The sequence below is a fragment of the Simochromis diagramma genome, unplaced genomic scaffold (genome assembly GCF_900408965.1).
Source record: "Simochromis diagramma unplaced genomic scaffold, fSimDia1.1 OVJJ01000683.1, whole genome shotgun sequence".
Classification (NCBI taxonomy): domain Eukaryota; kingdom Metazoa; phylum Chordata; class Actinopteri; order Cichliformes; family Cichlidae; genus Simochromis; species Simochromis diagramma.
Window position 1 is genome coordinate 2,261,393 of NW_024387158.1, and position 13,766 is coordinate 2,275,158.

General features: G+C 41.2%; 1 protein-coding gene across 1 annotated transcript in view; it reads right to left on the reverse strand.

The window, feature by feature from the left end:
• pkn3 (protein kinase N3) overlaps positions 1–13,766 on the reverse strand; it is a 32,865-nt gene that overhangs the window by 14,419 nt on the left and 4,680 nt on the right. The window contains exons 3-10 of the mRNA XM_040048599.1: positions 12,905–13,074; positions 12,092–12,215; positions 10,542–10,693; positions 9,543–9,762; positions 9,199–9,357; positions 7,663–7,772; positions 2,907–3,050; positions 2,644–2,719 (exon numbers count right to left, since the gene is read on the reverse strand). Coding sequence (XP_039904533.1) covers positions 2,644–2,719; positions 2,907–3,050; positions 7,663–7,772; positions 9,199–9,357; positions 9,543–9,762; positions 10,542–10,693; positions 12,092–12,215; positions 12,905–13,074 — 1,155 coding nt within the window. The remainder of the gene's footprint in view (positions 1–2,643; positions 2,720–2,906; positions 3,051–7,662; positions 7,773–9,198; positions 9,358–9,542; positions 9,763–10,541; positions 10,694–12,091; positions 12,216–12,904; positions 13,075–13,766) is intronic.

A 13,766-nucleotide genomic window follows, 5' to 3' on the forward strand; every position in this document is an offset into this window, starting at 1 on the left:
CTCCAAATCCTTTTAACATCTGCCACATGGGAACCTACTCTCATCTGTAAAAATCCCCAAAGCACCAGTTCTGGTAATCTACAGGGTGGGCCATTTATATGGATACACCGTAATAAAATGGGAATGGTTGGTGATATTAAAGTCCTGTTTGTGGCACATTAGTATATGTGAGGGGGCAAACTCCTCAAGATGGGCGGTGACCATGGTGGCCTTTTAGAAGTCGGCCATCTTGGATACAACTTTTGTTTTTTGTTTTTTTCCATAGGAAGAGGGTCATGTGACACATCAAACTTATTGGTAATGTCACAAGAAACAATGGTGTGCTTGGTTTCAATGTAACTTTATTATTTCATGAGTTATTTACAAGTTTCTCTTTGTTCACAGCCATTGACATGTCGAAGAGGTTAACACGTGAGGAGTGGATCGAAATTGTGTTGATATCTGGTGAACGCAGTAACCGGGTCATTGCAGCAGATTTCAATGCAAGACCCCCTACGAGACCACCCATCTCCCATGCTACAGTTAGCAAACTGCTTGCTAAGTTTCGTGAAACTGGTTCAGTGTTGGATTTGCCAAAATGAGGACGCAAGAAAACTGTCATTAATGAAGAAACATCAGTGGCTGTCCTAGTTTCATTCAGCAAGAGCCCACAGTGTAGCAAGAGCCCACAGTGTAGCACTCGCCGCATGTCACTGGAGAGTGGCATTAGTCGAACATCCCTTCGGCGGATATTAGCTACTCACAAATGGCACCCTTACAAACTCCAGCTACTGCAGCATCTCAACGAGGATGACCCAGATCGGAGCACAGAATTTGCAGAATGGGCAAAACAAAAATTGGAGCAGGACCCTCAGTTCACGGAGAAGATTTTGTTCAGTGATGAGGCAAACTTTTATGTGAATGGTGAAGTTAACAAACAAAACCACCGCTATTGGTCTGACACTAACCCACATTGAATGGATCCCTCCAAGACTGTTGGACCAACAAAAGTGATGGTTTGGTGTGGTATATGGGGTACAACGATAGTGGGTCCATTCTTCATCAATGGAAACCTCAAGGCCACTGGATATTTGAAATTGCTACATGATGATGTGTTTCCCTCTTTATGCACTGAAGCTGGCACGTTCCCTGAGTTTTTCCAGCAAGATGGTGCACCACCACATTATGGGTGCCAGGTCCGAGCATTCCTAGATGAACAGTTTCCTGGAAAGTGGATTGGTCGTCGTGGGCCAGTTGAATGGCCCCCAAGGTCTCACAATCTGACCCCCTTAGACTTTTATCTTTGGGGTCATCTGAAGGCAATTGTCTATGGTGTGAAGATAAGAGATGTGCAGCACCTGAAACTACGGATACTGGATGCCTGTGCTGGCATTTCTCCTGCGGTGTTGCTATCAGTGTGTGAAGAGTGGGAGAAGAGGGTTGCATTGACAATCCAACACAATGGGCAGCACATTGAACACATTTTATAAGTGGTCAGAAACTTGTAAATAACTCATGAAGGAATAAAGTTATGTTGAAACCAAGCACACCATTGTTTTTCTTGTGACATTACCAGTAAGTCTGATGTGTCACATGGCCCTCTTCCTATTGAAAAAACAAAAGTTGTATCCAAGATGGCCGACTTCTAAATGGCCACCATGGTCACCACCCATCTTGAGGAGTTTGCCCCCTCACATATACTAATGTGCCACAAACAGGACTTTAATATCACCATCCATTCCCATTTTATTACAGTGTATCCATATAAATGGCCCACCCTGTATAGTAAATGGCTCCAGTGTGGCAGACAGAGTCCACATGCCCCACGAGAGGATGTCAGCCCTCCCTCATGACCTTATAAGGCCCGGTGTTTCTAATTGTTCAGTCAGAGACACTGACACCAGCAGCCAGCTGGAGGTCATTTTGTATCTCTGGTAGTGCTCATCTTGTTCTTCCTTACACAGATACTGGTCCTGCTGATGGGTTAGCCTTCTACAGCCCTGTCCAGCTTTCCTAGAGTAACTGCCTGTATCCAGGACTCACCTCTATGTTCTTGAGACTGTTCTGTTACCAGAAAACCTTCTGGTAATGACATGTATTGATGTGCCATACTGAAGGAGTTGGACCACGTGTGCAACCCATGCAGGGGTCAGGTATCACCTCATGACACCAGTAGTGACACTGAGCCTTAGCCAAAAGCAAAATTACTCAAAAAACATGCAGAAAAAATGAAGAGGGAAAAATGTCAGCGGGTCTCCATCTGTAAAGCCATTCCTGATTTTGGGGTTGTCTTCTGTTGCCCCTCTAGTGAACCTGTTATTAATTTCATTACCACCAAACCAGATGAAAGTGATTAACACCCACCGCTGCTATTTAACTGACCAGATCAAAATGCCAGAAGTTTATGAGAGAAACGAGCAGTCACAAAATAAGTATCCTTACTGTGGACATAATGAAGTTTCATTTTGCATTATTTATGTAATTACTATCAGTATGAAAAGGGTGAGATAAAGGTTTAGCATCAAATGCAATAAACAGAAAATGATCAGATTTTCCATTCAAGAACTGCCTGATAACAACTGAAATAGTCAAGGATAAATCGACATTTATCAACAAATCTAAAAAAAAAAAAAATAATGGAAAAATATTAATAATTGGTGCCACCTTTTTCTTTAGGGAAAATCCGCTTCTGCCTCTGGAGCTTGAAGGGACGCTCAATGACAGGATTTATAAATGTCACCTGGAAATGAACAGAGAAAGCGATCAGGATACAGTTACAGAATCTATACTATACATATGTTTAACCATGGGATACCCCTCTGAAATGACATAACCTAAGCTTGTGGCTATGTCCATCTTTTATGTACAGTCTATGCATGCCACAGAGGTAAATAAACAGTTTGAACACTAGATATGAACAGGAGAACCTCAATAAAGAGAACGCCCTGCGGCTCCAGCTGGAGACACATGCCATGTCGCTGGTTATCAAGGAAGTCTTCAAGCCGCAAGAACTTCACTCCACTTAATGCTCGCCAGTCTCTCCAGTACACAGCTATTTCCAGCTCCCTGGACTAGACCAACACACAGAAACATGCACACGTATGTGCACACACATGGATTACAATTCAGATATTTTCCTCATTTCATATTTAATTTGCATTGATTCTTGTTTCTGAATTATTACATTTGGTGTAAGGGATGTTCTGTTTTCAAAATAGCTACAAACAGATTTCACTCACTGTCATTCTTAGTCTTTACCATTTACAATTTATTAAACTTAAAAACCCTGAATTTTGAGAGAAACAGACAAACAGATTTGGTAAACAACTAACATTTGGAAATGTTAAAATGTAAGGTAATAAGATATTTTACTTTAGGACCCGACAGGTAGGGGGAAAAAAAAGGGGTGAACTTCATGAGTTCAAGATAAAATAGAACAATAAAAAACAACTTCACTCAAACAACAATGATCAAGTGACTATTTATTATACATACCTACATCTAAAAATTATTTTGTTTTATTATGAGGTTTTTCTATTAGTCATCATTTCTGCCACCACAGTGGCAGAAATTCGAGGAAAGGGTCTCCAGTATGAAGAGCTGGACCACCAGCCCCCGACATGGTTCATGCCTACTGGCTGAAGAAGCTCACTGCACTGCATGAGCATCTGGCAGTACAAATGAAACAGCTGCTAGTCGATGAGAGACACTCAGAATGGCTTACTGAAGGCCGGACAGTCCTGATCCCCAAGGACCCCCAGAAGTGACCTGTCCTATCCAAATACCAGCCAATAACCTGCCTCAGTACCACATGGAAGCTGCTGTCAGGCATCAAAGCAGCTAAGCTGAACAGGCACATGGCTCAATACATGAGTGGGGCACAGAAAGGAATTGGCAAGAATACCAGAGGTGCAAAAGACCAGCTAAGGGTAGACAGAGTAGTCGCCTGAGACTGAAAGACTAGAATGACCAACCTGTGCACTGCCTGGATTGATTACAAGAAGGCCTATGACTTAATGACCCTCACCTGGAACCTGGAATGCCTTGAACAGTACAAGATCAACAGGACCCTAAGAGCCTTCACCAGGAACTCAATGGGGATGTTGCGTATGACACTAGAGGCCAACTTGAAGCCCATAAAACAGGTCGCCATCAAGTGTGGGGATCTACCAAGAAGATGTTCTGTCCCCAGTGGTGTTTTGCATAAGCCTGAACCCATCAGTGAGATCATTGACAAGATTACCTACGGGTACCGACTACAGAATGGAGCAATTGTCAGCCACCTACCCTACATGGATGACATCAAGCTGTATGCCAAATGTGAATGAGACATCGATTCACACCACCAGCATCTCCAGCAAGGACATGTCATTCAGATTGGAGAAGTGTAGTCGGATGATAACAAAGAACTGGAAGGTAGTCAGAACTGAGGGGATCAAACTATCAGAAGGCAACATTGCCAACATTGAGAACAACTACAAGTACCTGGTAATACCACAAGGAAATGCAAACCATGAAGAGGCCACTAGGAAAGCTGCAACAAAAACACAGAGGGTCAGGCAAGTGCTGAGAAGTCAGGTGAACAGTAAGAATAAGATCCATGCTACCAACACCTACGCCCTGCCCGTGATTAGGTACCCTGCTGAGATAATAAGCTGCCCAAAGGAAGAGACGGAAGGCACTAACATCAAGACAAGGAAGCTCCTGACCATGCATTGAGGGTTTCACCCCAAGTACAGCACCCTGAGACTGTATGCTAATCGAAAGGAAGGAGGCCGGGGACTGGCGAGTGTCAGCACAACAGCCCAGGATGAGACAACGAATATCCACAAGTTCATCAGCAAAAAGATGGCCACGACTGACTAACTCAGGCAGCAGAAATGCAAGAAAGAGGAGCAAGAGGAAGAATCATCATGGTAGGACAGGCCCCTGCATGGTCTATACCACCAGAAGATACAGGAAGTTGCTGGCATCCCGAAATCGTACCAGTGGCTGGACAACACTAAATTGAAAGACAGCACAGAGGCACTAACAGGAAAGGGCAGAGCAGGCTGTACCTGCTGTGGAGACTCAGGTCTTTTGGAGTGAAGGGCCCACTCCTGAAGACCTTCTATGGCTCTGTGGTGGCCTCAGCCATCTTTTACGGTGTGGTCTGCTGGAGTGGCAGCATCTCTGCTGGGGACAGGAAGAGACTAAACAGGCTGATCCGGAGGCCCAGCTCTGTTCTAGGATGCCCTCTGGACCCAGTGGAGGTGGTGAGTGACAGGAGAAAGGTGGCTAAGCTGTCATCCCTGTTGGACAACATCTCCCACCCCATGCAGGAGACTGTGACAGCACTGAGCAGCTCCTTCAGTGGCAGGCTGCGACACCCACGATGTGGGACTGAGAAATTTCACAGGACTTTCCTCCCCACTGCTGTCAGACTCTACAACAAAGACTTTAACTGATCAAACACACACATCCACACATGCGCAATAGCACTAAATGCAATACTCTTTTCTGGGATCGTTGTATTATACTCAATTCTATACAGCATTTGTATTCTATTTTATTCAATTGTATATAGTATTTTATTTTAATCTATTCTATTGTGTACAGTATCTTATTGATATCTTATTCCAGTGTTTATTTTTTTTCCTAATTTTTCTATGTAACTTTGCACTGTGCACTGCTGTAACAAAACAAATTTCACATGCGTGGGACTAATAAAGGTTATCTTATCTTAATCATGGTAGCACAGGAACAAGCTCCAAGTACAAGATCCATAGAGGCTGGGGTCTATACCAGGCAAGACCCCAGGTGCAGGCTGTGTAAAGTTACCCCTGAGACAATTCAGCACAAATGGACCGCCATAACCAAGTGGCCAGCAGAGTATACAGAAACATCTGTGCAGACTATAGCCTGGAAGTCCCGAGGTCAAAATGGGAGACGCTCCGGTCCAGAATGACCAAGCTAAGATCCTGTGGGACTTCCAGATACAGACGGACAAAATAGTGATGGCTACCCAACTGGATATGATAGATGAAGATGGTTGTAGTGACAGCTGTAACGAGCAACATCAGGAAAAAGGAACACGAGAAGCTTGAGAAGTACCAAGGGCTCAGAGAAGAGCTTGAGAAAATGTGGAAGGTGAAGGTAACAGTGGTCCCAGTGGTAATCGGAGCACTAGGTGCGGTGACTCCCAAACTAGGCGAGTGGCTCCAGCAGATCCCAGGAACAAAATCCAAGATCGCTGTCCACAAGAGCGCAGTCCTAGTAACAGGAAAGATACCCCACGGGACCCTCAAACCCGCAGGCCTCTGGTAGAGGACCCGAGCTTGAAGGAACAAAAGACCGCCCGCAGGGGCGAGAGGGGAATTATTTACAAGAGGACTCTGACAAGGCTGACTATCTTGTGTTTTGTTAGACACAAAATCAGCATGATTTCAGGTCTGAGTCAGTTTGGGATCCGATTTTTATATGTGCCAGTGCTTCAGAAAAGAAAAAAAAAAAAAAAAAGACCTCACAATCCGACTCTGGGAGGAATAAGTATTTACGCAAGTAACAGAAAATCTTTTTCGTTTCTTCTGACTACTAGATAATAAATATGAACAAGAACTTTTTAGAGCACAAGTTTATACTAGTTCCACCCAATCAAAAGGATATCCCCTTGCAAAAACTTTTGATCTCTACCGTTCTTTCTTTAAAGCCCTCTGTGGTTTGGTATGATCACATCAATCTCAAAAAGTGACTTTTAGATAAACCTTTCTTAAGCAGGTTCAGATGTGTACTAGTAGCTAACCTAGTATGAAGAGGTTATACAATATCTCTGACCGCAAAGGAAAACAGTGTGTGAATTCTTGTCCTAAACATTATACAAAAAGTTACTTTTACACATCACACATTCTGCTTCTAAAATGATTTTTATGTCTGAAATTTGACTCTTCACAAGGACAAATTTGTTTACAGAATGACAGTTGCAAGAAAAATACAGTGAGTTGAATTATCAGGATTTTTTGCCTTGATTCACTAAACAAAAATTGGCTTTATATAAATAAATAAGCAGTTCTACTTTTCTGGATACACTCACCTTTTATAATAAAATAAATACAGAAACACTGGAAACAAAAGGTTCAAACTTTCTTTATAGAGAAAGAATGGGCAACAACTACTTTTTTAACTATTTTTCATGTTATTCCAGTTTGTAATGTAGTCTCTGTCAATCAGAACAAAGTTGGTTTAAAGGGAGCTAAAACTAAATTTGATGAGAATAAATATCGATTATGTTAAAAAGCGACACATGGAAGACTACTCCAGCAGTCGCTAAGAAGAAAAGAAGTGAACTGTGGAGTTGGAGAAGAATAAGCCCATGCTGTGAATCTGAGGATAAAAGATTCTTCTTTCCTTCACCAAGCTGAGATCCCATGCTGTCTGTGAACAAAATTTTTTTTTTCTTCATAAAACAAAGAAAACTACCAAGTCAAATCCCCTGAAATTGGTGAAGAGATAGAGAATGGGCAAAGACACAATCAACTGAATTTTGGTGCAGGTGCAAATCACTTTCTTCAAAGCTGCGTTGTTCTTGACAGAGGATAACCTATTTGCATGCACGTGTAGTCTGAAACCTAACTAATTTAACGCTGTCATAATATATTAGTGATGATTTGAAATGATCCTTAAAGCAAGTACATGGCAGCCACTGACCCGTTCTAGTTCAGTGCTGAAGCTCTGGCCCCAGGCCTCTTTGCCCAGCTGTCTCCACTGTGTGCGCCCCACTACTCTGTTGTCAACCTTCAGCACTGCACTTATCTCCGCTGAAAAACAAAGAAAACAGATGCAGTCAGAAAACTAATCAAAACAAAAACCTGTCAGTTACCATAAATTCAGCGCTTACTACATTTCTTAGACCTAATGTCATAAAAAACAGGAAAACAAGCAATTTAGAAATCTTTCAAAATGTATATGGAGAAACATCTACCTCAGTAAGAAATAGACTCATATTATCAAGTCTTCAAAGATTAACAAACCGCCGAAGAATGTCTCCACGAGGAACTAGGAAATGTAAATAATTTAGATCATGGTCATGAGGACCAGGATTAAAACTACTTTTAGTAAGAATTATGTTACCCACGGAAATGCTCCTAAACTTCAGTAACTCTTGGGTGGGGTCTGCAGAGTTAAAGAGGCAGCAGTAATACCCACAAGACTGCCACGATCCAAACATTTTTGACTGGCTGGAAGCTGACTGAAATTAAAATGGTGCAAAGATTTGGCCATGTCTACAGAGCTTGTAAAATACTTTTGCTTATTTTCAGTCCTGCAATTTTGGTGGAAAAAACCTTGAGCCTGTCTATATTTCTTACTTGTATTGTCTGTTTTTGTTACTGTTTGTACTGGAGCACTGTAACCAACATAATTTCCCCTAGGGATCAATAAAGTATTCTGATTCTGATTGTTTTTGTGTATCCTTCAAGTGTTTTGAATCTGCGTTGCTGCTTTTGTTCATCTCTTTTTTTCTTCTGAAAAGCAGTAAATCACCACCAACTGTAGCATAACACACTTACAGTTGGTACAGAACTGTGTCACAATAATTCCTATAATAGCTACTGTGGTGTGAATGAGACACGGCGGGTCCAGGCATCATAGGTTTGAGCCATTTTATTCAATATTTGTCACACCACAACACTCCCCAACCCCCGAGTCCCCGTGTTTTTAACTAGGCGGGCGTGGTCTGCGGTGCTGTGCAGGGAGGGCTGACGCACCTGCACGGCATCCTTAATCACGCCCGCCAGCACAGCTACCTAATGGACAGGAGCAGTTTGTTTTGTGTACAGTCCATCCATTCATTCTCTTCCACTTAATCCAGCCCCTCCCAGTTACAATGGGGTGACAGGCGGGAAACACCCTAGAGAAGTTGCAAGCCTGTTGTAGGGCTAACACAGAGAGATAGACATCTAGATCCAGATAACCAACAGTCTGAAAGAACCTTTCAGTTACTGGGACAAAATATCTAATGGAATCTAATGGAAATGTAGCTAATACTCGACTACAACTTCAGGTTTGTATTGAAATACAAAAATGTTTGTCTTGTCAGTTTTATCATTTCTGAAACCAATTACTTGTTAGTTTGAAATGTCCATTACTGGATTTTTGCATTTTATGACACAAAAAAAAAATAAAAGGTGTAAAAAAAAAAGAAAAAAAAAAGAAAAAAAGAAAAAAAGAAAAAAGTTGACTTACAGGAAATGTCTTCAGCCTTGGCACTGCGTCCGGTTCGTACCTTCAGAGACTTCATATCAGAGATGCTCCCAGAGGTGGTTGAGACACTGGTCACACAACTACGGCCTGGAACTGACTCCAACAGGTCCTGGCAACCCATCAAACATACCTCCAAACGACCTAAGGATAAGCGTTTCGGTCATTAGTTCTTACTTGGGATAACATTACTGAAAATTCAATGGAAAGCTGCTTCAGGTAAAAAAAAAATAAAAATTAAAAAAAAATTCAATGTTGTTATGAACGGTTATTTAATAAAATGACTATCAAAATTTTGCTTTTAAAAGAGACTAGCAGACTTAAACAACCTGTTAGACTGGCTGGTTTGAAGAAGGATGAAGATGAGGAAGAGGCTGGAGCCTGGGAGTGTTTCTTTGGAGTGCCGTAAGAAGGTGAGGTGCCTACCATTAAAGCCTCTTTAATGGTAGCATGTGTGGGATGATCATGAGCCAGCCCACATAAACATCTCTCCAACGAGAGACGCAACAAATCCACCTTTTGAGATGACTCCTGCATTCGCGCCTGGGCCTGAAGGATACAGAAATGCAATCTCTGATGCAACAATATTAATAATTATGTTGCAATTAATTGCAAACATTCAGTTCAGATTATATCTCAATCTGTATGTATGCATGTAATCAGATTTATAATTACGCACTGAAATTTGGAAATGTGTATTGTAATCTGCTCACTATGCAAAAATATCATAAAAACTTGAGCTGTACATAGACAGACTGTAAATGTGAACACAATTTGAAAAAACAGTAATACCCAATTGTTTGGGTTCACTTAAAAACTACTAAACAAAAGTAGTTTTTTAATCTAATCTATCATGAAACTGACCATAAGTGTTTTAAATGACAAAAAAAACATGTATATGTGTGCTTCAGTATCACCCTGACAAAGGATGCGTCTAATTTTAGAGATATTGCTCAAATAAATCAAGGCAAATAGTGAATGGATTGGTTTTTCTATAGCACCTCTCAACTCAATTTGAGCACTCAAACCACACATACAGCAAAGTGCGTTTAACAAACATTCACACACATACACATTCATGAATGCATCAGAGGCAATTCAGGCTTTAGTATCTCGGAGCAGGGATTGACTTTGATTGGTAGATCACCTGCTCTACCACTCGAGCCACAGCCATCCCAGGGCAGTTCTACATATTGTGGAATATATTGTGAAGGTCACCTTGAACTCAATTGTAGTTCAAAAATGTTCATTCTAATTATTTATAGCCATCATGTTCTTGTTGTAGCTGTTAGGTTGGTGAAAGTGAAGACATTCCAGCTGGTACCCACTTCTGCAAGTATTCGGCGGTCCTGGACTTTATGGCCACTCAGTTGCTTCACCACATTTTTGGCTCCTTCTGCTACAGCTGATTCAATCTTCATGTGGTGAATTAATTCAGCAACTCGCAGCTCCACAGGACTGATCATCTCCATAGAGTGACCTTAGTGCAGATGAACAAAACAGTCACCACCACCACCAGTAATCACCACTGTACTAAAATTAGTAAAATATCAATTATTGCATTTCACAAGAAACAATTGTGTGCATATTGCGTGCATTATAAATTCTTTCCTATTGAAGCCATTTAGTGACACCTTTGGCCCTAAACGCTATCATAACACTGTAAGAAGTTCCAAGATGAAAACACCATCTCAAAAGTCTTAATTTGGGGTTGATTTCTCGGTCCTGTGACAAACACAATAGTACTATCTTTTTAATGGATTTTTCAACTGCATCTTATGGTCTTGTTCAGAAGATAAAATTTGTGTAGTTTTCATGAGATCAGCTCACTAGTCATCACTGATGAACTTTAAATTTCCATAACATGTCTAAGGAACTTGGAAAGAAAAGCATCTGGACTTCTTTAAGTTGTTTTAGGACGTTTCACCTCTCATCCAAGAAGCTTCTTCAGTTCTAAGAGCAATTGGTGGAGAGTCCCCAAGAGGATCATGGACCCCCCATTGATCCTCTGCATAATCACTTGAGCCAGGGTCTGAAAATGGGTGTGGTTCACAATCAGCGAAGGTTTCAGGTGAACCCATTGTGAGACGTAGCCCCACCTTATCATGTGATTTACTGAGATCAAATGACCCAGGATGTGAGTGGGCATTAAGGCATCTGGGAAGGGATCTCAAAACTGGATTATAGATGGCAGACAGCTGATGTCGTAAGCACCGCCCTCTGTTCAAAGAGAGCCGTTCACAGTGGACATAGATGGCTTCTTTCACTTATCTCAAACCATCTGTCTTCTCTGTCCTAAACTTTAACAGTGGCATCCTCAAAACAATGACCTTTGACCTTTAGATGCAGATGAACAGCTGAGTCTTGTCCTGTTGAGGTGGCTCTTCCATGTTGTGAGATGCATTTATGAAGTGACTGTTTGGTCTCTCCAATGTAGAGGTCTGAGCATTCCTCACTACACTGCACCGCATACACTACATTGTTAATTTTGGGTTTGGGAGTTTTGTCTTTGGGATGAACCAGTTTGTGTCTGAGTGTGTGGCTGGGTCTGGGACTCTAACCTAACTTAAAGAAGTCCAAACGCTTTTCTTTCCAAGCTCCTTAGACTACGATGACCTGGATGACTAAGAACCTTCACAGACATTTCCATAACATCTAAGCACACTCCAACTACTTAAGACCATAAGACACAGAACAGAATACAAATTCATTTGCATTCAATATAAATTTTATATTTTTTCAAGTCATTTTTGATCCATTATGTTTCACATTCATTTTGTTTATTGAAACATACTGAAGACAAACTGTCAGTATAAGATGTCTGCAGTGAAAACACTGCCCATACAAGAACAGTACATGTGTGAGTGATAAGATTTACCATATTTGCCATCTTCCTCTCCATCTCTGGCTTGACTGACTTTAACAATCTGCATGCGCAGCAGCTCTATTTTAGTACGACTGTCCCGCAACATCTGCTGGGCTGCAGAGAGCATCTTTCTGTCCTGGAAAATAAAACAAACAATTACAAACCAACACAGAACTTCTGATCAAGAGAAAGAAAGTAACTTAAAGGTCTCACACACACACACACACGATAGGGGAAGTTTACTTTTTCAGGAAAGGTTAGAACTGTGATATGTGTTAGGCGCACGATTTGATCTGTGATTTTGATTTAGCTCAGATGGTATTCTCTGTCCAGTTTATACAAGAAACTAAGTCATTCCAAAAGGATTTACACACGGTGCTTAACAGTATTAGTTCCCTCTTTGCCTTCAACAGCCTGATAATTAGACTGATAATTAGCCTGGTCTATGCCCAGGCTGTCCATTCCCCTTCTCTAATATGTCAAAATGTCTGCATAAGAATGCCTTACTTCGAACTTTAAATGTATAAAAGTTTTAAATTTGAAGTAACATCTCTAAATGACTTCATAAAGAGTAGTTATAAAGAAAGGCAGAACCTTGTTAACAAAAATACAAACTATTCTGCACAGTGAGAAATTCTAATTCATAAAAGGCATCTGGCAAAGTGCTATAAGTCTAATCCTCCTCTTAATAATGTATTCAGTTACTGTAAAAGTTTTACATGGAACAGCAATTTACCACATGAGCCACTCAGAGAGAGTGTAAAGTGGTACTCATGAGGCTTTGTGTGTTGTGTTATGCATAAATTACGTCATGTTGTATAATACCTTAAATGAGCCATTAGTGTAAGTCTGGATCATGTTCTCAGCACCCTGTTTGACCTTGGTCTCCATGGTAAGTTGTTTCTTCAGTGTTCTGACTCGACTGTCCAGTGGTGATGTGACCTCTTCCCACTGACATGTCTCTCCTGACAGGTTTTCTTCTTCCTCTAAGTGACCTGCATGGAAAAAACAAAACATACAGGCTGTATAAAGGGTTAGGATACAAATAAGACAAATATTAGATGGATACCAGCTTCAGATCAAGTGATTTATCTCTGTATAGTATAGTGGCCTTAGAAAAGTGGTGGTTAAGACAAATACAGCATAAAACACAGCATCCCTGACGTGTCCTGTCTGGGGGGCCTATATACACTGCTTAGAATTTTTCTGATTTAAGCATGTTGGGATTTTGCTTAGTTTATGACATTATGTAAAGAAACCATTCTTCTCACATAAAAAGAAGGGTAATGAATCACATTTTCAATCTGCAGTCCCCATGGAGGCAGGCAGGGGCAGATGGAAAGGTTTCTAAACATTATGCTCTCTGTGGGTAGAAGTGCAGCCCAGCTGACATCCACATAACAGCTTGTGTGTGCTGCAGCGCCCTTTACTGCCATCACTGATGCATTTTTATTGAATTCAATTTTATTTATATAGCATCAAAAATCACATCAACAGCTGCTTCAAGGCACTTTCTATTGTAAGGTCAAGGTCCTACAACAATAGATTGTCTGAAGTGTTACAAAATCGTGCATTTCTTTCCCTCCGTCTCTCCAACAATTTATACCTCATGTTTTCTGTCACCATGTGAATATCTGACAACAGGACTGCACTGCTGCTTTATTTATTTTTATCCAGTATATTAAAG